We start from the raw sequence: 27,517 nt of genomic DNA, 5'->3' as shown, positions 1-27,517 counted from the left end.
GGCAGAGTTCCTGGTGGATAAGCCCTGGGGGTGCCAGTGAGCGGGGCGCTGGGGGATCACCACTTTTCCCCAGGGGTCAGAGAGGAAACACCCTGGGAACTGGCAGACAGAGCTCAGGCAGCACTGGAGAAGGAGGTGAGAGCTCGGGGAAGCCAGGAGACTCCCATGATTCTTTGTGCAGGAGGACAGTTCTGACCAGAGGCTCCAACTCACCCAAGGAACATGAGCCTATCCCTGAGGCTTAGGTGAGCTACCAGGGTGGCCCTGGAGGGAAGTGCAGGTTGTGTCCAGCACTGTCTCGGTGAGGGGGAAGTAGAGGCTGAAATCCAGCCATGCACCCTGGCACTGGGCTGCATCTACCAAGAGGAAGTGGTGCCTTTTTCTGATTGGCATAGAGGTGTTGTATGGGCCCTGCAACCACTTGGCTAAACTGCTCTGTTATTTCTTTCTTGGGGCAGGAAGGGTGAGGCGTGCCCCTCCCAAGTTGGGCTGCAGCAGAGAGGAGGGAGATGCTCATGCAGGGAAGAAGTGGGGAAGGCCCTAGACTCAGAGAAGGGTGTCTGCAGAGACGCGGCTTTCCCACATTGACCCAGAGAGGGGCAGGTAGAAACTTTGATGAGACTAGTAGTGATAAGGAAATAAACATCCTCTGCTAAGTTTTAATAAATAGAGGCTTACTGCACAATGTGCTCTACACTAATGTGACACCAAGAAATGGGAATTTTGAGCATGCTGACTGCCTGTCTGGGATTTCACTCAGCACAGTGCCTGTAACAGAATAGGCTCTGAGCGAGAAGGACTGGAATTAAATTAAAATCGATGCCATCCGGCCACCCATTTTCTCCTCATAATCTGAGGAATTCGTGTTAATGAGAGTGTGTGTGAAGGGAAAAGGGGGTCTAGCAGGGATGGAGACAGACCAGGGATTGCTTGAGTGTTTAAGTTTTACAGATTTGGTAGACATGACTTCAGAGATCCTTGGGGATCACTCAGAGTCTGGCGTTTAGAACTCTGCAATATGGTGGGTGAGGATCAAACATCCAGGTTTTTCCAGAACGGTCCAGAACTTTCCAGAACTTCTGTAGCACTGACAGAGATTCTGGAAAATGCCTCACCCCTGGGAAAACTGGGATAGTTGAGTACTCTACAAAACAGTATTTAGATACTCCCTATCATCTTGCCTGGGGTGCTTTCCCTATTCTTCTGTGCCTGGAGTTTCCTCTTCCCCTCTCACCAACACAGAGCTTTCTGCTTCACTCTCCACACCCACTCAGACTTGGCCCCCTGCCACATCTAGAGCCTGAGATTGCAGCAGTGGGCTCTGCCCATGTCTCTGGTGTATAACCCATCCATCATCATCAGACTCCTGGCACAGAAAATTTCATGTCAGAAAGTGAAGGGTTTGGGGAGACGAATGGGGAAAAAGCAGATGAACGCTATTGTCTGGGCTAGCTAACTTTGGAGTAGGATGAAAAAACAGGCTCCTTTCAAACTGGTTCAGACAGGCAGAGGGTGTTAGGATTCTGCACTGAGCTTATTTTCAAAGGGAAATCAGATAAGTCAGTTTCAGGTTCTTTCCAATGCTAAGGCGCTGCGGTTTGTCCCCAAGTCTTGTCTCCGCAAAATTAGCTTAAGAATCCCTTAAGCGGCCGGGCGCGGTGGCTCAAGCCTGTAATCCCAGCACTTTGGGAGGCCGAGGCGGGTGGATCACGAGGTCGAGAGATCGAGACCATCCTGGTCAACATGGTGAAACCCCGTCTCTACTAAAGGTGCAAAAAATTAGCTGGGCATGGTGGTGCGTGACTGTAATCCCAGCTACTTAGGAGGCTGAGGCAGGAGAATTGCCTGAGCCCAGGAGGCGGAGGTTGCGGTGAGCCGAGATCGCGCCATTGCACTCCAGCCTGGGTAACAAGAGCGAAACTCCGTCTCAAAAAAAAAAAAAAAAAAAAAAAAAAAAAAAAAAAGAATCCCTTAAGCTTCTTTCTTCCTTTTTTTTTTTTTTTTAGATGGAGTTTTGAGCTTGTTCCCCAGCCTGGAGTGCAATGGTATAATCTCAGCTCACAGCAATCTCTGCCTCCCAGGTTCACACGATTCTCCTGCCTCAGCCTCCCAAGTAGCTGGGATTACAGGCATGTGCCACCATGTCCAGCTAATCTTTGTATTTTTAGTAGAGATGGGATTTCATCATGTTGGCCAGGCTGGTCTCAAACTCCTGGCCTCAAGTGATCCCCCTGCCTTGGCCACCCAAAGTGTTAAGCTACAGGCATGAGCCACTGGGCCTGGCCTTCCTTCTGTTTTCTTTAATGACCTTGATCTGTAGAATCGGGCCCCTCAACTGTTGTTCTGTGCCCAGGAGCAGTCAAAAGCCAAAGAGCTAGAGAAAAATGACCTTCATTATTCATCTTCAAACTACAGACACAGTGGTATGGCCATGGGATTTTGCATGGAGCTGCTCACCCTCTGGTGAGTTGTGCTCTGCAGACTGGGATTCTTATCCTCCAGGAAGATGGTGAGAGATTATGGCACAATTGACTCAGCTTCCTTGGGATTCCTGGGGTACCTGTGTCTTCCATCGCTCTCCTCTGGCAACACAGAGCCTATTCCTTAACCTAAAGCTCTGGCTCTGTGAAACTGCTTCCCCTCAGGACCCTTGCATGATTCCACACTGTCTGCAGGGAGAAGAGAACTGTCTGGGCCCACGCGAACCATCTCTGCCTCCATCTCTGCTTCCCAAGTTGAGTCTTCTGCGATCTCTCACTGTCTCAGGGAAGCCCATGCACCTGCCCAGTTTGGCCAACCTTCCAGTTCCCAACCCCTCCCTCAGAGAGCCCAACCTCTCTTTTATTCTATTTGTCCTTTTCTTTTTAATTCAAGGATGGAGAAGATTTAGCATAAGCCAAAAGCAGATTTTCATGTACTTTTTTAATTCTTTTTTTTTTTTTTTTTGGATCAGAATTTCAATAAACAGCTTGTCTGAGTTACTTGTTCAAGCACATAATCCAATACAGGCATGTAGAGTTAAATAGCAACAGCAAAACAACTTTCGTGTATTTATATTGTTTCTCCTCCAGTTCAATAAACTTCCTAAAAGAGAAAAAGAGTGTCTCAGACACCTCCCTTTGTCTAGCACGGAGCTGAAAACACAGGAAATGCCCAGTTTTATACGTATTGAATGAACTAATCTCTTCAGGCCTTGGGACACTCATTAGTCCAATGAACTCAAAGACCAGGGTGTGGTGTGTGATGACTGATTAAAGGGCATCCGACACAGTGAAGGTTGGAACTGCTAGGGATCTGACTGCATAGACTAAAGACAATTCCCCTGCAATTAAGCTCCCTGGGAACCAATGAGGAGGGTTGCTTCTGTGTGGCCACAATCACAACACTGTTGTCAGGAATTTCTGCTCTGCCTCTACCTCTTCCTTCTCCTTCACAGCCAACCCACCACCATCATCATTGCTGCCATTGTCAGTAACCCTTATTGGCCAGCCTCCTGCACAGGGCTTAGCCTATGGAGGCACCATTTATAATGAATACAAAGGGGGCCAGGACCCCTAGCCCTCATCCTGGCCCTCCCCAGCCCATCACTTCAGAGTGTGGATGGACCCTGTTCACTCTGCTGCATTTCCCTGGGCACCTGGACGTCTGCTTTGTGTTTATCCTGAGTCCTCTTCAGCCTCGAAGATCGAGCCTCATACCTTTCCTACTTTGTAAATGCCTTTTTGTTGAAGTTCCTATGAGACTGGAGCTGTTCATAGTCAGCCAGGCAGTGATGGCTCAAAGACTCAGCTAGCCAGAGCTAGGTTTATTTCCCCCTTGGAGCTGGGCAATGAAGGACCAGCTGCTGGGGATTCTGGAAGAAAACAACCACTCATGAAAGCAAGTCTCTTGCTTCCTTCTACCCATCCTTGCTGTGACGGATTTTCTCTCTGAAGCTAAAGTGAGCAGCTACCCCTTGGCAAACCCCTAGTTTGGCAACAACCTCCCCTTCTCCTCATGTCACACTTGAATCGCAAACATAACAGAAACTCAGGCATGAGGGCCCCAGCTACAGCTACATGCTTGCCACATGCACCACAACATCTTTGCGTCTTTGCCGCTAACTTCCATCTCTCCCTCTCTGTTGCATAACGCGATGGTCAGGAACGTGGACTTTGAAACCGGACACACTTGAATTCCAGGCCCAGCTCTGACTTACTAGTTGAGTGAGTTGGGTAAGTTCCTCTGTTTCTGTAAATGAAGTTAGTTAATGAGGGTTAAGTGAGACGTCCCATGTAGTGCTTGGCACAATGCCTGTCACATGTGAACAGTAAGTGTTAAGTCTTTCTGTTACTACCATCACGATGACACAACAATGTTACTACCTCCATCACTACTACTACCGTAAGGAATACTTCAAGCCCCCATCTCTGAGCCACTGCTTGGAGCCAGCTCCTGTAATGGGTGTTATTGGGAATATAAACCTGGCTTCTGGAAATTCCGCAAAAACCCTAATCAAAACGAGCCACTCCTCAGTGAACCTCTGATCCATGCTTCGTAATGCTCTTGTTATTCCAGAGCTTTGGCTCGAGATTAAGTTCTTTGTGTCGATTCCTCTCATTGGTCTGCAGGCTTCTTGGGGCCTGGGGCTGTAGGACAGTCACCCCCAGATCAAGGAACTCACACTGTCCGTTGACTTGCACACACCAGCACAGGAAGGAGGCAAACCCAGCATCTGGCTGCACCCCTGCTGCTGCCCTCGCAACCTTAGAAAACCACAAGCCCTTCAATTACATGCGCCTGTGCTCTAGGAGATGGCCCTGCCAGGAGGGCCTGGAGACAGGGTCCCTGGGGAAGGACCTTCTGCTGTTGCCTCAGGGGCTGAGAGGAAAACACTCTGTGAAGGGGAAAGTCTTCTGGGGCAGGTTCCAGGCCTAAGCTCCACCCAACTGCCCAGCTCAGCTTCTCCTTTGTCCTCTCCAGCAGTGGGAGCGGTTGTCTTCTGCCCTCAGATGCATCCAAACAGGCCAAGCATTCCCGGTTTAGTTATAGGAAGTGGTCAGAGTCTTGCGTGAGGGCAGCTGCCAGATACCTAGTTTCTAATTTTTTTTTTTTTTTTTTTTTTTTTTTTTTTTTTTTTTTTTTGAGATGTAGTTGCCCAGGCTGGAGTGCAGTGACACAATCTTGGCTCACTGCAACCTCCGCCTCCCGGGTTCAAGTGATTCTCCTGCCTCAGCCTCCTGAGTAGCTGGGACTACAGGCATGTGCCACCCTGCCCAACTGATTTTTGTATTTTTTAGTAGAGACAGGGTTTCACCATGTTGGTCAGGCTGGTCTCCAACTCCTGACCTTGTGATCAGCACACCTTGGCCTCCCAAAGTGCTAGGATTATAAGCATGAGCCACCAACCCACACTACCTGAGCTATAAACGGCTGATACTTCCTGTTCCAAAATTGAGTGCTCCCTGAAGTTGCCAGGAAACTGGCAGAGCAGCCTACCCTGGACCTGGGAGTGAAACTCACGGGGTCCTGTTTTTTGGTGACTTCAGCCATAGGGTGTTTCCCTATGGAGTTCAGGGGCTAATGTCCCAGCTCCTGCCTGACCTCCTAGTGTAAGACAGTTAATCTTATCCAGGAGAGAAAATCCAGCTGGAGGAAACGCAGCTGGCTGGATAGGTTCTCACTGCAGAAAAGGCAATGCCAAGGTTACCACCACCCAGGCCCTGCCCAACACAGAAGGCCCCAGTCAGTATCCCAGCTAGGGGGCCATGCAGATGCGCCATGGTTATTCACCCACCCTTCCTGGTGTCCACTTCACTGCTGGACAGCCGTGGTCCTTAGCATGGCCCAGGGTCGGACCCTGGAGCTTCTTACCCAGATCCTGATCTTTGAGGACACCTTTCCAAGAAGTATCATCTTTCCGTGTCTTCTTTTCCCTGATGTAAAAGAAATCCCAGCTTCCGCACAAAACCCTATAATAGGGAGATGGTTTCTTTGGGAAGAAACCTGGGTTTTTTTTTAGGTGAGCTTCCTCTGGGGAAAGCCAGGCATTTCCCCTGCTCCTTGCCGACAGATAAGCAAGCAGGAGGTGGCACTGGAAAAATAAAGCTAAGAGATCTCTTCAGGGGATAACTCTTCAGGACCCTAATTAGGGAGCACAGATAAACTCCAAATTAGACCACTCCAGTCTGCAAGGGCAGCATATTCCACTTGCTATCAGAAGAGCTTTGTTGCTGCAAAGGGCTTGGAGATCTCTGTTCTACCAATTGCCCATGGCCCCTGGCCCTTCAGCAGGGGAAAGGAGATAGAGGAGAGACGCCCTTTTCCGGTGTCCTGGGCTCAACCGGGATAAAAGGAGGCAGCAGTCCAGGTGCCCCATCAGTGTGTTCTCTACCCTTTGGCAACTGCTCTCCTCCGGCTGTCAACTCCACCTTTCCCACCATGAGTCGGCAACTGAACGTCAAGTCCGGTGGTGACAAGGGCAACTTCAGCATGCATTCGGCAGTGGCGCCGAGGAAGGCTGTGGGCAGCCTGGCCTCTCACTGTGCAGCTGGCAGAGGGGCTGGAGCTGGCTTCGGCAGTCGGAGCCTCTATAGCCTCGGAGGGAATCGGCGCATTTCTTTCGGTGTGGCTGGTGGTGGCGTTCGGGCTGGAGGCTATGGCTTCAGGCCTGGCTCTGGGTATGGAGCGGGCCGGGCCAGCGGCTTTGCAGGCAGCATGTTTGGCAGTGTGGGCCTGGGGCCTGCATGTCCATCTGTGTGCCCGCCCGGGGGCATCCACCAGGTTACCATCAACAAGAGCCTCCTGGCCCCCCTCAACGTGGAGCTAGACCCCGAGATCCAGAAGGTGCGCACTCAGGAACGGGAACAGATCAAGGCGCTGAATAACAAGTTCGCCTCCTTCATTGACAAGGTAGGTCTCACAGGAGGAGGATGAGGCAGCCACCTGAGGCCTGAGCAGTTTTCCTGCTGCCTGGGTATGGACTGGGCACTGTGGCTGGAAAGGGGCAGCTGGACTCGGGGAGGGCTTCTTCATCATTAGGGAAGGAGAGCAGGTCTGTGAAGCACAGAGAACAGAGGAATATAGGAATGTATTGGCTTCTTTGGGGATTTTACAGAGAAGGATGGGAAGCTAGGTAAAGAGCAGCCCTTCCTTAACAAAAAAGTGATGTGTTTCTTGAGGACAGCTGGATCTTCCAAGAACATGAAAGACTAATAGAATCCAGCACTGTTCCAAACGGAAGGGCTCATGGTACAGGAAGAGGCACTTAGTTGAGACATAAGGAAGGAAATGGCTTGGGACCAGGGCCAAGCAATAGAAGAAAGCTGTGAAATTTTCTTGAGTGAGGCTTCAGAGATCGCTTGTCAAGAAGTCTAGGAAATGAGCACTTGGAAGGGGTCTAGTCTGTGTGGAATGGCCAGGGTGCACAGTCAAGATGTGAGCAAAACGACTTTACAACTGTCTGTGGCAAAACCTGGGGAGTTAATGGTGTGTGTCCACGGGGCGTAATTGCGTCCACATGTGGTTCCAGGTGTCTGTTGATTTGGGTTCCAGGTGCGGTTCCTGGAGCAGCAGAACCAGGTGCTGGAGACCAAGTGGGAGCTGCTGCAGCAGCTGGACCTGAGCAACTGCAAGAAGAACCTGGAGCCCATCTTTGAGGGCTACGTCAGCAACCTGCGGAAGCAGCTGGAGACGCTGTCCGGGGACAGGGTGAGGCTGGACTCGGAGCTGAGGAGCGTGCGCGAAGTGGTGGAGGACTACAAGAAGAGGTGAGTGGGCCCCACCCAAGGGTCACAGACCATGTTTCCCACGGCTCTGGGCTCACCTGATCTCTGTGCCATTAATTTTTAGGAATTGGGAGGGTGGTATGCTCCGGTGTCAAGAGCTCACATTCCCTTCTCTGGCTGGGGGGAAGGGCCTACCTTGTTCGATGATAACTTCCTGCCTGATTGATAGGAAGGAGTTCCTGTGTTCCTTGATCCACTGAAAGTTTCAGTTGCTGGTGTGGGGGGCCCAATAGGCACCTGGGTGTTTTGCTAACATGCAAAGGGTGGGAGGCAAGTGAGACAGCTCTGGGACATCTTACTCCTGTCGCTAGCCTCTTACTGCTCAGACCCTGCAGAGACTCTGCATCCCAAACGTCTGCCTGGCCAGCAGGAAGAGGAAGTTCCTTGGCTGAGGGGGCTGAGGCCATCTTCTCTCCCTGCCGGCAGATATGAGGTGGAGATTAATCAGCGCACAGCAGCAGAGAATGAGTTTGTGGTGCTCAAGAAGGTAAGGGAAGGAAGAGCCTCTTTATCCTGACCTCTCACACCCCTATCCTACCAACTCAGGACTTCAGCCCAGGCAGCTGGGGAGGGACTGGTGCCTGGTGAGGGTGGATTCATAGTCCTGGTCTCCAGTGAGTTGGAGAGGAAAGTCACACACTTGGGAAATGGACAGAGACAGGCAGAGGATTCTGGTCTGGGATCTGTGAAACTCTGGTCCAGCTCAGCCTTGCTGTGTTTCCTGAGGGAACCTGCTACCCCTCTGGGCCTTGTTTTCTCCAGGCATAACAGAGCAGCCCCATCCTCCTTTCCCTATTCCCAAAGCTTCAGAGAGTCTGGGAGGAAACTGATATTGAGTGAGCTTTCCTTTGTGGGTAGAAAGTAGAAAATCTGGGGGCTTTGGGGCAGGGGTTGGGCAGGGCAGCTATGGGATGAGGGTTGCGTCCACCAATAACTTTGGGGCCTCTTGGCAGGATGCGGATGCAGCCTATGCAGTCAAGGTAGAGCTTCAGGCCAAAGTGGACTCTCTGGACAAAGACATCAAGTTCCTCAAGTGTCTGTACGATGCGGTGAGGACACTCCTGTCCCCCCACCCTCACCCCACCTCCTTCCCGACTCTTCCAGGGAAATGCCAACAGGAGAGGCTTAGGATCAACACAATGAAAGATGTTTTCATGGAAAGGTACAAAATCCTGCACCAGGAGACTGTGGAAGGGCAGGATGCTGGTCCCTGGAGGCCATACATGCAGGAGGAAATTGATCCGGAACACAATAGTGGCCTTACCCACAGGCAGGAAAAGATGGCCCAGTGAGGTCCTACTGAAGCACAGACCCTTGCATTCTGCGAAATTGTAGAAAATACATTCTTCACCCCTGTGCATGTGCCAGTGGGTGCCTGCTGCATGCAGGCTTCCTGCTGCTGTGAGCTGCTCTCCCTCAGCACTGCAGACACATCCCAGAGGGCACTTCTTCCCCCTTCTTCGGCTCTGTGGATCCTAGCAGCCTATGGGGCCAGGGACCATAGGCCCAGAAGACTGAGGGGGCAGAGAAGGGAAGCCAGGGGGGTTCTGATTCTGTCCTCCTCTCTCCATGCAGGAGATCGCTCAGATCCAGACTCACGCCAGTGAGACCTCTGTCATCCTGTCCATGGACAACAGCCGGGATCTGGACCTGGACAGCATCCTCGCCGAGGCCCGCATGCATTACGAGGAGATTGCCCTGAAGAGCAAGGCCGAGGCCGAAGCCCTGTATCAGACCAAGGTAGGCACTCAGTGGGTTTCCTCCTGCAGTGGCCCCTTGCTTCCTGGGAAAGGTCACCTCCACAGTGAATGTGCGGGACACCTTTATGGGCATGTAGAATGAAAGAATGGCTCCAACCAAGGGTTCAAGGACAAAATGAATTCTCAGCTCAGTTTGTTATCAAAAATGAATCATGGAACTGGTGTGGATTGCATATATGCAGCAGAGAGGGTCCCTCACTTCTTCCCTCCATCCAAGAGCTGCCTGTCCCTCTCTGCTACACATGAAAGAAGTGAGGTGGCAAAACAAATGCACTTATAGGAATGGGGACATGTTGCCACAGGGCAGAGGAAGAGTCACAGACTTGGGGGTGGGTAGCCATGGGTGGATTGTGGCGGGGGGCAAGCGGGGGAAAGAGAAACCTGAAGCTCTTTCCTGATCCCTACGGGAAGACTTCCAAAAGGAAGTGGAAGGCCAGGAATGCTCTAAGTAACGGAGCTATGCTTTGGGTAAACTGATTTGGGGTGTCAGGGAGAAAACCCCTCACCTGGGCACCCAGGCCCCTGCTCCAGTGCTTCTCTTTAGCGCCATTGAATCCCACCCACAGCCAGGGTGGCAGGGGTGACTTATGCACAGGACCCTTTCCCAGAGCCCTTGTCTCATCGCCAACTTCCTATCTCTGGGAAACCAGATCCAGGAGCTGCAGCTGGCAGCCAGTCGGCATGGTGACGACCTGAAACACACTAGGAGTGAGATGGCGGAGCTGAACCGTCTCATCCAGAGGATCCGGTGTGAGATCGGGAACGTGAAGAGGCAGGTGGGCAGCAGCCCCATGGAGAAGGCTCTGGGATGTGAAAATGGGGCCTGCCCTTTAGGAATAAGGAAATCTCCCCTGCTGGGCTGAGGAGTGCCTGGGCCACCCACAGTGCCCCTTTCCCACCCTGCCTCAGTCACCTGCCATCAGAGTTGGCACCCCACCAGAACTGGGAGGAGCCTCAAGCCTGTTTCTCTGACTCCCCAGTTTGCAGATAATGCAACTGGACTGGAAAGAGGAATAGACTTGCCCAGGGTCCCCAGCTGGCAATAAATGGAGCTGGGATTAGAACGCAGGTTTGTCTTCTGCAGACTTTTTCTGTGTCTAACAAAACTGCCCCATGTCCCCTTCGGGTGTCCCCTATGAGGGCAGACCCTCTACTTCCTCCTCCCACTAGACACAGAGCATATGTCGGGCACAGGGGGTAGGCATCAGGTGCCTCTGTAGCAACACCAGGTTCCTGCCCGCAGAGGGGCATGGTCTGGCAACCGAGGGACACAGCCGCTGATGAAGCTCTCTGGGGTTCCCTTGCCCTGTGCCACGGTGCTACTTCCACGCTAGTCAGTGGGCAGGGCTGTCTTACCTGACAGCAGCAAATCTTAAACACTGCGTCAGTGGGGAGATGATTTTGGAGGCTCCAGGATCCTTCTGTGACCTCTTTGAGAAAGAGGTCCACTCTGCTAGTGATAGAATTGCCCAGCAGAAAGATCTCAGCCTGTTCTCCTTCCGGTGCCCCTACAACCCTCCATGCTCTGCGGGGTAACACAGGGACAGCTCTGCCACTCTGCATCTGGCCAGTTCACAAATTCCACGAGCACAGTTCCTCCTGCTCTGTTAGCACCAGGCATCACAATGCACCCAGCTTCATCAGAGTCCAGCTTCTGAGGTTGTGCCTATAATTTAGGGCCTTACTTCCTGCTCTAAGGGAAGGCTAGATGTGGGAGAGTTCAGACAGACCTGCCCCACAGAGTGCTGGAGTCCAGAAACACTCATCTGGATGCTAACAGATCGGAAGGATCCCACCAGGGAGAGATCCTGCAGCAGGAATCTGATCGCAGTGGGATCTTGGCATACTGTCTCATCCTCGGGGCCATCCTAGCTGGGGGATCGGGCATGATTTTCCTGGACCTGGAGCGTTTTGAATCTGTAGATGCTGATGGCCTCCAGCCTCAGGCACTACCTAACTTTTCAAACATGACATTTCTTCCCGACCTCCTGAAATGCACCACTTCACAGCTCCATGTGACGACACTTTGAATATTCCTCTGCAATAGAAAATTGAAGAGACCAAGTTCTGGTATTGGCTTTGCTGCTTTTACTCCTTGTCACCTAGGGCCCCATCTACAAAATGAGGGTGTTGTTCCACTTAACCGGTATGATCCAAACGTCATTTTCTATTCCGATGGTCTCTTTGGTCTTTGCCATTCAGTGCGCCAGCCTGGAAACAACCATTGCCGACGCCGAGCAGCGGGGGGACTGTGCCCTGAAGGACGCCCGGGCCAAGCTGGACGAGCTGGAGGGCGCCCTGCACCAGGCTAAGGAGGAGCTGGCGCGGATGCTTCGCGAGTACCAGGAGCTCATGAGCCTGAAGCTGGCCCTGGACGTGGAGATCGCCACCTACCGCAAACTGCTGGAGGGCGAGGAGTGCAGGTGGGCGGGGCGGAGGGGAAAGGGTGAGAAGGGGCTGGGGGTGGCTCCTGTCTGGCTGAGGGGCCACATGGAGAACAACAGGGTTAGCGCCAATACAAGCAAGGGATGTGGCGATTTCCTGGACTCAGAGGCAGCTTCCTGCAAGGGAAAGTCAGATGTGATCCGTAGGTTGCCGTGTGCTGCTGTGAAGAGAACTGGGGGCTCACACAGACCTGGGGCGAATTATCGGCTTGACCTCAAGCTAGCGGTGTGGTTCCCATAAATCATCTAATATCTCCAGGCCTCTTGTTTTCTCATCTGTAAGATGAAGGTGATAGTGTCAGTCTCGTAAGTTGTTATGAGTTTAAATGATGCACATAGAAAAGCAGGAGCCCATTAAGGGTTAGCGGAATCTGGACACTGAGTTTTTATCTTCCTCTGACTTTCCATCTTACAGGATGTCTGGCGAGAATCCATCCTCTGTGAGCATCTGTGAGTATTCTTGAGAGACACATTGGGTTGGGAAAGCTAGGGACCCTGGGAAGTGAAGGTTCTTGGGCTTCAAAGAAAAGTACCCCTTTTCACCCTATGAAATGGTGACTGAGGTCATGCCAACCCTTTTCCTTTCCTGTCTCTCCCCTGGAGTCTTGTCATTTGGAGAAAGGGTTGGGGATGTGGATTTTCCTAGAATTTCCAAGAGGTCATGGACTGTTTCTATCCTATGGGATCTTCACCTCACACCAAGTCTGCCTCATAAGAGTCTCTCAATTCATCTCCGTAGTGCTTCTGGACTACTAAGGGTCATTCTGCAGATTAAATAGGGTGTTGTTGTTGAGAAGCCTTTGGGGGCAGCTGTTACCATTGTTGTTATCTGCTGATTGACACTGGTCCTCTCCCCTGCTCTCGGTCCCTCGTCCTCAGCCATCATCAGCAGCAGCAGCTACAGCTACCACCACCCGAGCTCTGCAGGTGCTGACCTCAGGACCAGTGCTGTGGCAGGCAGCTCTGGCAGCACCCGGAGTGGGCAGACCAAGACCAAAGGGGTGCGAGGGGGAGACCTCAAGGACTCCCAGGGCAAGAGCACCCCAGCCAGCACCCCTGCCAGGAAAACCACCCGCTAGACCCATGGCCTCACCTACTTCAGCACCTGGAAGAAGAGGTGACTTTACCACCCCACAAAGGTGTCTGCCACACCTGAATCCTCAGCCCCTGAATCTTAAAACTGTCTGTAGTATACTCAACTGTCTGCATCATGGCTTAGCTTTTGACTTTCAAGCTCTGATTGATGGGGTCACCTGGCCTGTTTCCTTAGGTCCCATGTTGACTTATGACTTCTCATTTTCCTTGCTGCCTTTGGCTGCCAGGAGGCTTTGGAGGCACAAGCCATTATAACCTTCTTGGCCCTAAGGAAGCTGCGACCATCCCTAGAGAGAGGGTAGGAGCAAGAGAGGACAGGGGAGGGGCTAGTTTCTTCTGCGCTTAGGCCAAGTTAGCTGTTGTCTGAGAGGTTTTACATCCCCTGCCAGCATGGCGGGGTGAACACGAGACCTGCAACCAGGTGGTGAGAAGTTAGACAGCCTTTACTCACTCCACCAGAAACGACTTTGCAGGATGACGCTAATACTTAGGACACCGTGTATACATTTGCAGACCAGCAGCTGTACCCATCTCTGCAAAGCCAAGTGAAGGAGAAGTAGGGATTCTCTGCCAGTCTGTTTCACCTACCCACCTCCTTCATTATCAGCAGTAGCTACCATCATTTGCCAAGCACCTGCTAGATGCCAGGTATCCTTCATGCATTGCCTCTAATTCTCATCCAGTCCTGCAAAGAAGATGTGATCAGCATCCTGGGAGCAGACTGGGAACCTGATCCCAAGAGCCTGCAGAACCGGCCCCAGTCCCCACCTATGCACCAGAGTCAGGCCTGGCCGACTCCACGGTCTATGCTCTTTCCGTGGCATGTCACTGCCTCTTGAACAAAGAGACTGTCGAAGTCACCGTTCTTTTTGATGAGGGCAGCGTAATTACATTACCTTTTGTCAGGACTCTGGGTCTGTGATTTGTCTTCAGCCCTCTCACTGGGGCTGTGTCCTACGTGGCCTCTGACTCTCAATTTCTGGTGCCATGAGCTGAGCTCAGTGAGCGGAGCTTGCTCTTTTGTCGCTGGGTGGTACTGCCTATTCTGGACATTGTGGCTCAGGGTGTAAATATTCCTAAGAATGGTGGCAACTAGTTTCTCTTTTGCTTGGATTAAAGACTCTGAATTTCTGCTCTATATTCAATAAACTGTCCTTGAATGGTGTCAGAGGTACACTTCTGTCGGTCTGTCAATTTCTCTGAATGTTCCATCCTCTAGTGATGATGTGGCACTCTCCATTTCGCCCCTGCAAGTGTGCAGGACTCTTGCTGGGAAGCTGCGGGCCAACCCAGATAAAGCTGCCCTGGAAGCAGTCTCAGGCTGCTGGAAGAGGCAGGCACACACTCATGCAAATCAGGCAAGGGCAGCCTAGGGCAGCAACACTGAGAAGTGACCAGAATGGAGAGGCTAAGCAAGGAAGCCTTCCTGGAGGAGGAGAGTTTAATCAGATAACCAGAAAGATGGCTTCTGGAGAGAGAATTTAAATCACAGCATCACGGTAGGTTTGAACATAGACTTTTATGTGCTTATTTAGCAGGGAGTGGGAGATCTCCGATTTTCCAAAGTCAGTACAGACTGAGTATACCTTATCCAAAATGCTTGGGACTAGAAGCATTTCTGATTTTGGATTTTGAAATATTTGCATGTGCATAATGAGATATTTTGGGGATGGAACCCAAATCTAAACATGAAATTCGTTTATATTTCATATATACCTTACGCGTAGACTAAAGATAATTTTATACAAATTTTAAATACTTTTTGTGCATAAAACAAAGTTTTGACTGTGTTTTGACTATGACCCATCACATGAGATCAGGCATGGAATTTTCCACTTGTAGTGTTATGTTGGTGCTCCAAAAGTTTTGGAGGACTTTAGATTTCAGACTTTTGGATTAGAGATGCTTACTCTTTAGTGGGGCTGGGTGGATTTCCAAGTCCCTCAGCTGTGGCTGGCAGAGTCTAGCCATCTAAGCAGCTTTCCAATTGCTCTTGTGTCACAGTTGTGCCGAAAAGGGTGCTCACCTCTACAGGCTTCAGGATAATAGGGCCGGGCCTCAGGAGGACGGGGCCTCTGGCCTAAGTAGTGACCCTCCATTCGCCTCACTGTGCCTCTCATGTATTAAGGAGGCCCTCTTCTCTGTGTGCAAGGGTGCAATAAACCGTGGGAAACACAAGATGCCAGGAGTGTGTTGGGCATTATGCCCAAATGTCTCCCTCTGATGTCACCACTGCCACCACTGTGGTACTGAACTAGTGCCCTGGGAGTTGTGGGGGGCTCCATTCCAGCTCTACCACTAACTAGTCACCTGTTATGCCCAGTGGCTCTTAACCTTGTAAGTCATGAAACTTTTGAGAGCTGATAAAAGCCACTGATCTTTCCCCTGAAATATGGACAGAGCCAACCGTACTTCCAGAGGTTCACAGATCACCACAGCCCATCCATGGATTCTCTGGGTCATGCACCCCAGGTTAAGAGCCTTTGGACCAGATACCCTTAAGGCTGTTTCCTAGCATTGATGTTCTGTCTTTCCCAAAAGACCACATTCCCAGTGAGGGACCCAGTAAGAGGGGCTGAGGTGAGAGAGGGAATGGGACCCACAACCTGAAATAACCTTTGGAGAAATATTAATACGTGAGCCTCCGTGAAATCACCTCTCTCAAGGCTGCTGTGCAGCATGCCCCTGACTGCTGGGCACATCTGTGCTGGTGTTGTTGGGCTGTGATGCCCGCACGTGTACGGGGCTCTGGATGCAGGGATGAAAGGTTAAGCAGATGAGATACAATGTGTCCTCTGATGGGAGGGCGGGGCTGAGGTGGGCAGAAGGAGCAGCCTCCCTGGCTGCAGCTTATCCACCTGTGAAATGGAGAGATTTGCTGTCACCTGGGGTTATGAAGATGCTGAGAGGTACACAGGAGTGACTATGCTTTTGCTTTCAGAATCAGTTAGAGAGTCTGCTGGAGCCCAAGAGGAGACATCATAGAGGCAGGACCAGAGGCGATTATTAATTTCAATTATTTACAGCTATGGCCATTTTGACATGGGTATCAGTACCATTTAATAGGGAAAAGAATAGTTTCTTCAATAAATGGTGCTACGAAAGTTAGGTATCCACATGCCAAAGAATGCTGGATCTCTATTTTATACCACACACAAAAATTAATCAAAATGAATCAACAACCTAAATATGAGAGCTAACACCATCAGACTCTTAGAAAAAAATGTGGAGGGAAATATTTGTGACCCTGGTTTGGCAAGGGATTCTTAGCTATGACACCCAAAGCATAAGCAACACATGAGAAACTAAATAAATTGGACTTCCTCAAAGTTAAAAACCTTTTTTTACAGTAAGGGACATTATCAAGTAAATACTGGAAAATCATATAGCTGATAAGGGTCCAGTATCCAGAATATATAAAATACTCTTGAAACTCAACAATAAAAAAACAAACATCCCAGTTAAAAATGAGCAAGTAATTTTAATAAACTTTCTTTAGAAGATACACAGTGGCCAAGAAGCCCCGGAGAAGATGCTCATCATGATTAGTCATCAGGGAAATGTAAACCAAAACCGTAACTAGGTACCAATTTACACGCACTAGGATGATTTATAATAAAAATAACAGAAAATAATAAATGCTGGTGAGGTTGTGGAGAACTGTGAACATTCACACATTGCTGTTGGGAAGTTAAACTGGTTCAGCTGCTGTGGAGAAGTTTGGCAATTCCTTAAAGAGTTAAACAGAATTGCCATAGGACCCAGCAATTCCACTCCTAGATATAAAGCCAAGATAATTGAAAACATGGCCGAGCCCCGTGGCTCATGTCTGTAATCTCAGCATTTTGGGAAGCAGAGGCTGGAGGATCGCTTCAACCCAGCAGTTTGAGACCAACCTAGACAAGGGAGGTTGCCCTTGGGCAACCCAGGGCAAGGGAGATAGGGAGACCCTGTCCCTTAAAGAGAGAGAGAGAGAAAAGCCAGGTATGGTGATGCATACCTATGGTCCTAACTACTTGGGAAGCTGAGCTGGGAGGATCACTTGGACCCAGGAGTTCAAGGCTGCAGTGAGCCTGCTTATGCCACTGCACTCCAGCCTGGGTGGCAGAGCCAGAGCCTGTCAAAAATAAATAAATAAAAATAAAACACGGTGCTCAGACAAACATGTGTGCACACATGTTCACGGCAGCACTATTCACCATAGCTAAACAGGGAAACAGCAAAGGTCCATCAATGAATGGAAAAAAAATTGTGGTATATACTTTCAATGGAATATCATTCAGCCATAAAAAGAAATGACTTATTGATATATGCTACAATGTGGATGAGTCTCAAAAATATTATGCTAAGGCAAAGAAGCCAAACAAAAAACCACACATTATATAATTCCATTTATATGGAAAGTCTCGAATAGGTAAATCCATACAGACAGAATGTGAATTGGTGGTTGCCAGAGTCGGGGAAGCAGGGATGGGGGTGGTTGCTAGTGGGTACAGGGTTTTCTTTTTGGGTGATGACAATGTTTTAGAACTAGATAGATGTTATAGTTGTACAACGCTGTGAATATGCTAAATGCCACGAAATCGTTCACTTTCAATAGTTAATTTTATGTTACGTGAATCTCACCCCAGTAAAAAATAAAATTTGGGAGCGTAGCAGAGAAAAGGCCAAAGAAACCGTACCCCTGGACTTTGTTCTCAGCCTTCCCTACCACATGGCAAATAGCAACCTGGCATAAAGACATAGTTGTCCAGGGCCAGCAGGGGACAGACAGCACTTACCGTCTATTGACTGGCCAAGGCAAGCCTGGGGGAGCTGGACTTCTCATGGCCAACAGCTGACCATGTCTCTGGACACTTGGCCACCACTCAGCTGAGGGCAACCGCCGGCTCTCTCTCTCTCAGCTAATTAAGTGCTTGCATAACTAACCACCTGAGTCTCAGACTTTGGTCATGAAGAGCCACTCAGTGGCCTCAAGTGGCTCTCATAGCCCTTGCTGATACCTGTTGAGTTGAAGTATCCCAGGCCAAAAAACTGCAATATTTCTTTTCTTTGCCAGGGTTGTGCCCTCTGCACAGCGACTTGGATTAAGATTTTAAGTGGACACTCAAAATGTTGCTTACGTTCCCAGACTCACTCCATCTTGCTTCATTAGTGCAAGGGAGCACAAAACCCAGTTGCCACTGTAACCTTCTCTCTGCCTGGAATTTAATGAAAGCTATAAGACTCAGCAATGGCAGATCTATCTGCTGGACTGAGAAGTCCTCAAAGGCAGGCTGGTGTCTTCTTCTATCCCTGTATGTGGCAAATGCCTGGCACAGAGAGTCTGCTTAGCCAGTATTGAATGAATCACTGAATGCAAAAGAAGACAGCAATCAGTGTCTGTGCACTGTTTCCTGGAACCTCATCTGCCCTTTCCTGCAGCTTCTTCCTGTGCCTCTCCCTCTGCCTCTGACTTTCTCATTTTCTGATTTTTCTAAACATTCTCTCTAGGTTCCAAACTCGGTGTGGCAGGAGGCTTTAACTGAGCAATCTGTGCTCATTGATAGAGAAAGTCATATTGAAATGGATTCCTGTGACCTTGAAAAGTCACCTTGGCCATCCTCCTGCCTCAGGGAAGGAATGTCCTTTCAGGTCTAAGCTGTCATGACTTCTGCTTTCATGGTCTCAGAGATGTTGAATGAATGGATGAAGGAATGAATTTGAATCCCTCACTTGGTCACCAGCTGAGAGTCACCGCATTGCTCCGAACCACTAATGGAGAAGAATGAAGACTCAGAGGTCTGAAAGCAATAGCTAACAGGAGATGAGACCCATTATCAGGTGGACTGTCATCAGAAACCCATGTACGCATGCACAGACATGAGCCTGTAGGCTCACAGGCTGATGTCTATGAAAGATGCTAAAAACATTTAACAGCTGGTACAATGAGGCACTAACCAGTCAGAGGTGTCAGCCATGGACAACCAGGATAGCCGTGTTCATAATGGCTGGACACCTGTTCTGCTCCCAGCCACCTACATACAGATGCGCACACACATCTTCTGACATGCCTTGGAACATGTCTGTCAGCTGGTAAGACATGCAATGCTCACAGTTCATGCATCAAGCCCTGGAGCCTTTGGTCATTTTAGGGTGGGGGGATGTGTTCAGAACCCGAGCAGCAGGAGAAAGGTGCAGCCTGACCGTGACAGGGAAGGGGTGGAAACCAGGGCAATACAGGAGGTTTCTTGGAGGAGCTGTGTCTTTAAAAATAAGACAAGCCAACCTTGGTAGGCAGGAGGCTGGGAGAATAGCCCAGAGCATGACGTCAGGAAAAAGGAAGCTGTCTGTAAGAAACACGTCAGAGCCTCACAAGCATCCCCACCCTGTCCTCACCTGGGTCCTGACATCACATCTATTTTCTTCAAAAGAGCAAAGAAGGCTGAAAAGGGGACTGAGGGGTCAGATGTGGCTGGCCGGAGGGTTGTGACAGGAGGACAGGAGTGTGTGAAATGTTGATCCTGGAAACTGTGGGCTTGTAGGGTGGGCTGGTGGGAGGGCCACCTAAGAGGTGGCTGCCAGAATTCCAGAGGGGAGAGGATGAGGGGCAGCCTGGGCCATGCTGTGATGATAGATGCAGAGCAACTGGCTCAAGAGACTGCAGATGTCTTCCTGAGGGTGGAGAGCCCCTGGGTGAGTGGGGGCATGGGCACTCATGGGATGGGAGGGAACATTTAGGATAGAAAGTGATGAGCTCAACTTTTCACTGTGGTTCGGGTGTCGAAGGGACAGAAGAGAGCAGAGACCACAGCTGGTGGGGGTTAGAGGTGGGCATGCTCACCTGGGAATAGGACACAGCGGCACCAGACACTTACACTTGAGAAAGCCAGGATGATGTGAGGGCTAAGGGCACAGACTGCAGCCAGCCTGGGTTTGAACCCTGGCTCAAATTCTGGTTGAGGGCTGGACTCGGTGGTTCCTGCCTGTAATCCCAGCACTTTGGGAGGCCAAGGAGTGCAAATCACTTGAGGTCAAAAGTTCGAGACCAGCCTGGCCAACATGGTGAAACCCTGTCTCTACTAAAAGTAGAAAAATTAACTGGGTGTGGTGGCACACACCTGTAGTCTCAGCTGTTCGGGAGGCTGAGGCAGGAGAATCACTTAAACCTGGGAGGTGGAGGTTGCAGTGAACTGAGATTGTGCCACTGCACTCCAGCCTGGACAACAGAGTGAGACTCTTTCCCCTCGCCCAAAAAATCCTGGTTGAGCTACCCTCTAGCTGTGCAACCTTGAGTAAGCTGCTTAACTTCCTGTGCCTCAGCATCTTCATCTGTAAAGTGGGGACAATAATGGTACCTATCTCATAGGGCTGTTGTGAGAATTAAATGAATTAACACATGTGAAGGTCTTAAAGCAATGCCTCACAGCATTCACATTGTATATGTGTTACCCACTACTATCATTATCATAGTCATTATTATGCTTATTTACCAGGTGCCTCCCAACCACCCTGGGGAGTAGGTGGAGCAGGTGTTGATGCCCCCTTTTTCAGAGATGTGGAAACAGAGGCTTAGGAAGGTAGGAGACCTGCCCATAGTCACACGGCTTCTGGGTGACCAAGGCGAGACTGGGACCCGGGTCTTCAGGGTCTCAAGTCCAGGCACTTCATCAGAGGCTTGGAATGGGGCTGGAGCACAGCTCAAAGGAGGTGCTCCCAGCCGCCACGGAGCTGAGTGAGGAGGAGATGAGGAGAGGGGCAGCCCCAGATGACACCCCTCTGTCAGAAATATGGCAGAATGGGAGTGGAGCTGTGACTGGCAGGACAGCCCTCCTGTGCTTTATATCCCAGCTCCTCTGGGATGGGCACACCCTTGGCCTTGGCACCTGCAAAAATGCTGACCAGCTGTCCTCCCCCCACCACCCCGATGAGCAGTGGGTTTTAACCAGGCCCCAGGGACTGTGCTCCATCAGCTGGCTCGGGCTAAACACCCTGCCGATCTAAAACCATTGGAGGATGTGGGGGTACCAGGAGGGGGACCTCTGGGGGATCCATAGATGACATGCTATTTCCTGGGTTTACCTGTTGAGGAGGGCTGGCAGGGCCTGGGCTGATGTCATCCAAATAGCTCAGCTCATTCTCTCTAATTTTGGGGACAATTATTTGCTCAGAGAACCACCTGCCCCTCTCTCAGTGCCTCCAGCCTCTCTCCACCCCCACCAAGCCTGCCCACATAGCACCTGAATTCTGCTGCCTCAAACATGGATTGCTCAGGCCCTCTGTGGCTCAGCAGCCCTCAATGGCTTCCCATCACTCACGCCATCATGTGCACAGCCTGACATCTAGAGTTTCCCCACCTAAAGTCATCCTTTATTCATGATTGCTTCAGCCTAGGGGGTCTCTTCCTCTCAAAAACCCTGCCTCCTGCCACCCAGGAGAGTTTTCCTCGTTCCTCCGTGCCTGTCCATCCAAGCCTTCTTCCCTGAAGAGACTGGGATCCAAACTCCATCCTCCAGGCAGCCCTTGTGGATTTAGTGTCCCCACGTCTCTGCATTCCCCTTTCCTCTCACCCGGCAACTACCCTCTTATATTGTACTCAGTTTTCTTGCCTTGCTCTTGGAGGCCTTCTCTCTCCAGACTTATTAGACCCAAGAGTGCTGAGAGGAGAGAGCAAGATACAAATTAGAGCCATGGGGGTCACACACAAATGTGTCAAACTGGTCATCATCACAGACACAGAAACAACAATACAAAGACAGTTACAGATTATACATGTAAGCCAAATAAAACATGTGGCTATAAAACCAAGAGCCACACAAATGTAACGTAGCAAGCCATTTAATTCTTTCTTGAATGTCCGAGCCAGATGTTCCTGGTATCTTGGGGGTTTGATCCTCTAATCTGACACATTCCCCCGACTGGTTCACAGATGGCTATAACTGGCCTGGAGACGTCCATGCCCGGCCAAGCTTCGCTCAGAATTCAATTGTCATGTGGAAAGCTGACCCCCCTTCCATGGAGGGCATGAAAGAAAGACAGCCAGATGGGCAGCTCACATCCTGCCTCCCAACCAGGCCAAGGGGTTCCCATAACAGGGGTGGTGGCTCCTCCCAGCCCTATATCTTCCCAGCTCTCAGTTAAATCGGGGTTGGGGGGTTGGGAGTTTTGTCCCCTTGGTGAGCTGTGGCACTGTCCTGGTTTTCTTCAGTCTATCCTTCTTTTCCCTCCAGAAAAGCACAGGCACCCCAGGAGCCCCACCTAGGGCCTCCCTTCCTGTGGGAGGTCCAGAGCTCTCCTTCCGCCTCTATCACCAGCCTCATCAACAACACTGGGTGTTTCACGGCTAATGGCCGGTATCTGATTCATGCTAAGGTGTTAACGACTTCTTAATAGCTTGATGAGCTGCTTCTCCCAGGGGTGCCTGCATTTGGAGGGAACCAGAGACTAAATCCTTTGAGGGCAGGAAACTTTGTATGGCCCCCTTAGCACTTGGTAGGTGCTCAATAAATATTTGATAAGAAGATCAATACCAAAGGATCTGAGATAATGTTTGTAAAGTGCTTCCTACTAAGTTTTGTACTTGGCTAGCATTTACTACATTGTGGCTGTTATTTTTATTTTTTATTTTTTTTGAGACGGAGTCTCACCGTCACAGAGGCTGGAGTGCAATGGCATGATCTCAGCTCACTGCAACCTCTGCCTCCTGGGTTCAAGTGATTCTCCTGCCTCAGCCTCCTGAGTAGCTGGGATTATAGGCACGTGTCACCATGTCTGGCTAATTTTTGTATTCTTTGTAGAGATGGGGGTTTTGCCATGTTGGCCTGGCTGGTCTCGAACTCCTGACCTCAGGTGATCCACCCGCCTTGACCTCCCAAAGTGCTGGGATTACAGGTGTGAGTCACTGTGCCTAGGCTATTTATTTATTTATTTATTTATTGAGACAGAATCTCACTCTGTCACCCAGGCTGAAGTGCAGTGGTGTGATCTCAGCTCACTGCACTCTCCGCCTCCCAGGTTCAAGTGATTCTCGTGTCTTAGCCTCCCAAGTAACTGGGACTACAGACTCATGCCGCCACGCCTGGCTAATTTTTTTGTATTTTTAGTAGAGATGGGGTTTTGCCATGTTGTCCAGTCTGGTCTTGAACTCCTGACCTCAAATGATCCACCTGTCTCAGCCTCCCAAAGTGATGAGATTGTAGGCATGAGCCACCACACCCAGTCTACTATTTTTATTTTTAATGGTAAATTTTCCAATATCAACGAGGGTCTGAGTCGACAGATTCTTTGGGCCTGGGGCCTGTAGGAACCCCACTCCTTTCCTGGAGCCTCTAGGAACCCTACTCCTTCCTCCTGGCTCCTGGTTTTATAGTCACATCCAACATCAGATGACACTGTATGGAAATATACTGGTCCAGAGGAGAGAAAAGAGGAGAGGACAGGCCGATTCGCCAGTTCTACTGTGCTCTCTGCTTTTAGTCGTTAATATTTATTGGACATTAAGTATGTGTTTTATAAAGTAGGTACTCTATATGGGCTAACACGTGTCGTCATCACAACTATCCCACCAGGAGTTTATTATCCCATTTACAGCTGGGGAAGTTGAGGCTTAGAGAGACCAAGCAAGCTGTGCTACTGGGTGGCGGCATGGAGTTCAGATCCCTACAGCCTGGGCGCCAACCTGGGGTCACTCCAGGTGGACACAGGCCTGTAAGCTCCCTAAAGATGCCCCACTCTGCTCTTTGTGTTGCTTCTCCAACAAGGGGCTATTCATTGGTTCTCCCACACCTGAGAGGTGGGTGTTCAGAGGCTGGTCCTGGGCTCTGACGGAAGGCACAGAGGGAAGCGTTGCCTGGGGACATGGGACCCTCCCCAGGACCCGTCCCTAGGCCTAGGAAACAGCAATCTGCACATGGGTTTCCATGGACAGAGGAGTAGGGATTCTGGGGAGGGGCGACTGCAAATTCCAGGGTTTTCAGCAGAAGTTCAGAAGAGCAGTGGGATTGGGGTCAGAGGAGATGGGGAGAGAAGGGGTTCCAGGATGAGTAAGAATAGCTTGGCAAACTTTTGGAGGTAGTTGAAGATCGGGCCATTGGGTCAGATATCCTTGACTGGGGCATGGAGCAGCAAGGAAGGAGGTTGTGAGATGGGTCGGGGTGGCTGCAGCGGCAGCACCAGGGTCATTGAAGGCCGGGCGAGGGCTCTGCCATGCATGTCGAGAAATGAAGCCAGCAGTCAGAGGTGAAGGGCCACACGCAAGAGCTCTAGAAAACCTTCAAATCTTCAGTGTGCACCACCAACTCCTGTGTCCCCAGCGCTGAGCATGGCACAGGCATACAGCAGGCACTCAGCAGAAATCCACCAAAGGAAGAAAGGAAGGGCGGGAGAGACGCAGAAGTTATAGAACCAAATTGGAGTCCACTTGCCTGGCCCAGTAATACCAGATAACTACACCGAGGTTTGCAGCAGTAGAAGGTGCTTTTTTTTTTTTTTTTTAGATGGAGTTTTGCTCTTGTTGCCCAGCCTGGAGTGCGATGGCACAATCTTGGCTCACCACAACCTCTGCCTCCCAGGTTCAAGCAATTCTTCTGCCTCAGCGTCCCAAGTAGCTGGGATTACAGGCATCTGTCACCACGCCTGGGTAATTTTGTGGTTTTTTTTTTAGTAGAGACAGGGTTTCTTCATGTTGGTCAGGCTGGTCTCGAACTCCTGACCTCAGATGATCTGCCCGCCTTGGCCTCCCAAAGTGCTGGGATTATAGATGTGAGCCACTGCACCCGGCCAAGGAAGGTGTTTATTTGCGGGGCACCAAGCAAGAAGGACCAGGCAGCTAATACTGAATTCCTAACTTTCCCCATGGCTTAAATATTGGAGGTTTTAAAGGCAGGATAAATTTCAGCAGAGCAGAAGTTATAGGCAAAACTCAATACATGAAGGCTACATGTTGACTTTGGCCTAAAAGGGCAGGATGTCTTTTTTTTTTCTCTCTCTCTCTCTCTTTATTTCTTCTTTAAAAAATGGGATACATGTACAGAACATGCAGGCTTGTTCCAGACGTATACTTGTGCCATAGTGGTCTGCAGCACCTATTCGCCCATTCTCTAAGTTCTCTCCCCTCACCCCTCACCCCAAAACAGGCCCTGGTGTGTGTCGTTCCCCTCCCTGTGTCCATACATTTCTCACTCTTCAAGTCCTACTATGAGTGAGAACATGCCGTGTTTGGTCAGGATGTTTTAAAGCGGGAACTTACAGCTCATAAATAGATTCAAAGATTTTTCTGATTTGCAATTGGTTAAGGAAGAGAAGCTTTGTTTAAAAATTTGGGGTCAGCAGAAAATAATGTTAGCTCTGGGTTGTGAGTGTGACATTCTCCAGGCCCCTTTGGAAGAAATTTCGAACAAAGAGCGGTGGTCAGTGTTCAGTCCCTTTATCTGAGGTCTATACGCCCAGGCATCCCTTCTGGTATGGTTTGGGTTTCTGGCAAACAACTCAGGGACATATGTTAAGATGCTATCTTGAGTTTCTGGAGGGGAACCAAACACCCCATGATTCTAGCTTTCTTGGCTATTGTTTTAGGCTACTGTTACCTTCTTGCTTGTCAAACTGCTTATTTATTTCTCCAGGCTAGCAAGGTGACCAGAATTCCCCTTGAAGGAACTCAAGGTTTTCCTTTATTTCCATGCTTGGGGACATCTGCAGGACCCTAAGAGCGGGTCCGTGCTCCATCTCAGAGTACACTAGGTGGTCTCTAATCTGGAGAAGACTCTACTAGCCTTACAAAGAAAAACCAAGATGACATGCGACATGGCTTCAGAGGGGCCCCATGGGAGCTGTCACAGAGTCACAGCCCCTCCAGCACATGCTAAGGATGTGTCAGAGCCGAGGGAGGTGAGGAGAGCTCAGATCTGGGCTGTGTGGGTGGAGGAAGACCTCTGGAGGAGAGCAGGATGGGTAAGTGACAGAACAAGACACGGTGAAAGGCTGAGAGGGAAGGATGGAGGGAAGATGGAGGAGAGGGATGAGGAGGGATGGAGAGAGAAGGTGAGAAAAAGAGGGGGAGAAACATCTGGTGGTTTCAGTAAGAACGAAGAAGACAAAATGGCAGGGGCAAGAGTAGAGGAAGGAACGCAGAGGATGGGGAGGGACTGGAGTCCAGGCTCTTCCCCTAAACAATGTGAGAGAGAGCCCCAAACCAGCCTGTCTCCAGATTTTCCTCCCTCCTGTGCCTCACCCAGCCGAGCACTGCAGCTCCCCCACGGGGCTCCAGCAGGGATCTCTGGGCGAGGGTGATCTCCAGGGACAGAGCTGCCTTGGGCTGAATAAGGAGCCAGTGGCCAGGATGCAGGGGACGCAGGCAGAGTCTCTGGGGCTGGCATCAAAGGACTGTTTGGAGTAGAATGACATCGTGCTTACTGGGTCACCCCCATTGGGTCTTTCTAGCCTGAGTCTACACAGAGGCCTGCACTCCTGGGGAGGGCCCCAGCCAGCCTGGTTCTTGGCCCACTTGGGCTGGGAGACATGCAATAGGAGTTAAGTTTCATGTTGGTAACAGCTTATTCGAACTCTAAAAAGATGATGACTGTCTTCGAGTTGTTCCTAGTCTTATTAGCAGATACACATTGGGGGAGAGACAGAAATGATGGAGTGGACCACCCAGGAATCTCCATAACCCTCCGGGCCATGGGCGAGCCTCTCTCTTGGTCCTTTCTGTACCTCCTTCCACTGGAGTCCCCGAATTTCTCAGCCACCTGCCCCAACTCCATCCTCCATTTCTCTTCCTCGTTCTCTCCTGTGTTTGAAGGGCTTGTCCCCAGTGCAGCCTCCAGCCTGCTTTATTATGGGTGTTTGAGAGGACTGAAGGGAGGACAGCCAGGTCCCCAGAGGACTTGCAAAAGCATGGAGTGCCCACGTGCCCATGGTTGGCTCTGGCCTGGGCTGCTCCTGTCTCATCCATGAGGGGAGAGGGTGACTCCACCCCTCACACCCCATGAGTGAGAGCAGCTGCCTTCTATGGGTTATGTTTCCAGGAGGCCTGGGGAGGGGCGACGCCCAACCATCAGTCCCTTTCTAGGAAGCAGGAGAACAGAGGTTGGAGGCCCAGGTACTCTACCTGCACTGTCCAGGAAAGTCCATCTTGTCTTCACCTGCTGCATCCCCAGGAGGAAGCCAACAACCAGAGAAGATTAATCAGGATAAGGATGGTGCAGAGCCAGTGACATCCCCCTGGAGAGGCTGGGGCCTGGGGCAAATTACCTTATAACAGCAGGTTAATTAGATAAGACCCAAATTACGTGAGCAAAGCTTCAAATTACCCAGCAATTTGAAGGTTTCATGTTGTTTCAGAGGTGGGGAGGGCTTGATCTCTGGCTCAGCATAGAGAAAATGACTTCTTGCTCCCAGGCAAACCAAACCCACAAATTAAGCTCTTGACTGCCCATCCACAAGCCCCAGTGCCAAGCACATATAAAGGCACCTG

General features: G+C 50.5%; 1 protein-coding gene across 3 annotated transcripts; it reads left to right on the top strand.

Moving 5' to 3' along the window:
* The first annotated feature begins 6,356 nt into the window (after positions 1–6,356).
* KRT74 (keratin 74) lies at positions 6,357–14,238 on the top strand. 3 transcript variants are annotated; one of them, XM_010349848.3, is made up of 10 exons: positions 6,373–6,891; positions 7,534–7,748; positions 8,193–8,253; positions 8,720–8,815; positions 9,342–9,506; positions 10,177–10,302; positions 11,729–11,949; positions 12,386–12,420; positions 12,850–13,087; positions 13,579–14,233. In XM_010349848.3, the coding sequence occupies exons 1-9, from the start codon at positions 6,421–6,423 to the stop codon at positions 13,047–13,049; spliced, it is 1,590 nt and encodes a 529-aa protein (XP_010348150.2). In that variant the 5' UTR covers positions 6,373–6,420; the 3' UTR covers positions 13,050–13,087; positions 13,579–14,233. The 3 variants fall into 3 exon arrangements, with proteins under 3 accessions (XP_003939245.2, XP_010348150.2, XP_074258765.1); XM_003939196.4 differs by having other exon boundaries at positions 6,357–6,891; positions 12,850–14,238; XM_074402664.1 differs by lacking the exon at positions 6,373–6,891 and adding an exon at positions 7,323–7,416 and having other exon boundaries at positions 12,850–14,233.
* The last annotated feature ends 13,279 nt before the right edge of the window (positions 14,239–27,517 follow it).

The sequence above is a fragment of the Saimiri boliviensis genome, chromosome 7 (genome assembly GCF_048565385.1).
Source record: "Saimiri boliviensis isolate mSaiBol1 chromosome 7, mSaiBol1.pri, whole genome shotgun sequence".
NCBI lineage: Eukaryota > Metazoa > Chordata > Mammalia > Primates > Cebidae > Saimiri > Saimiri boliviensis.
The sequence above is the reverse complement of the archived record's forward strand: the minus strand, read 5'-3'. Positions and strand labels throughout refer to the sequence as shown.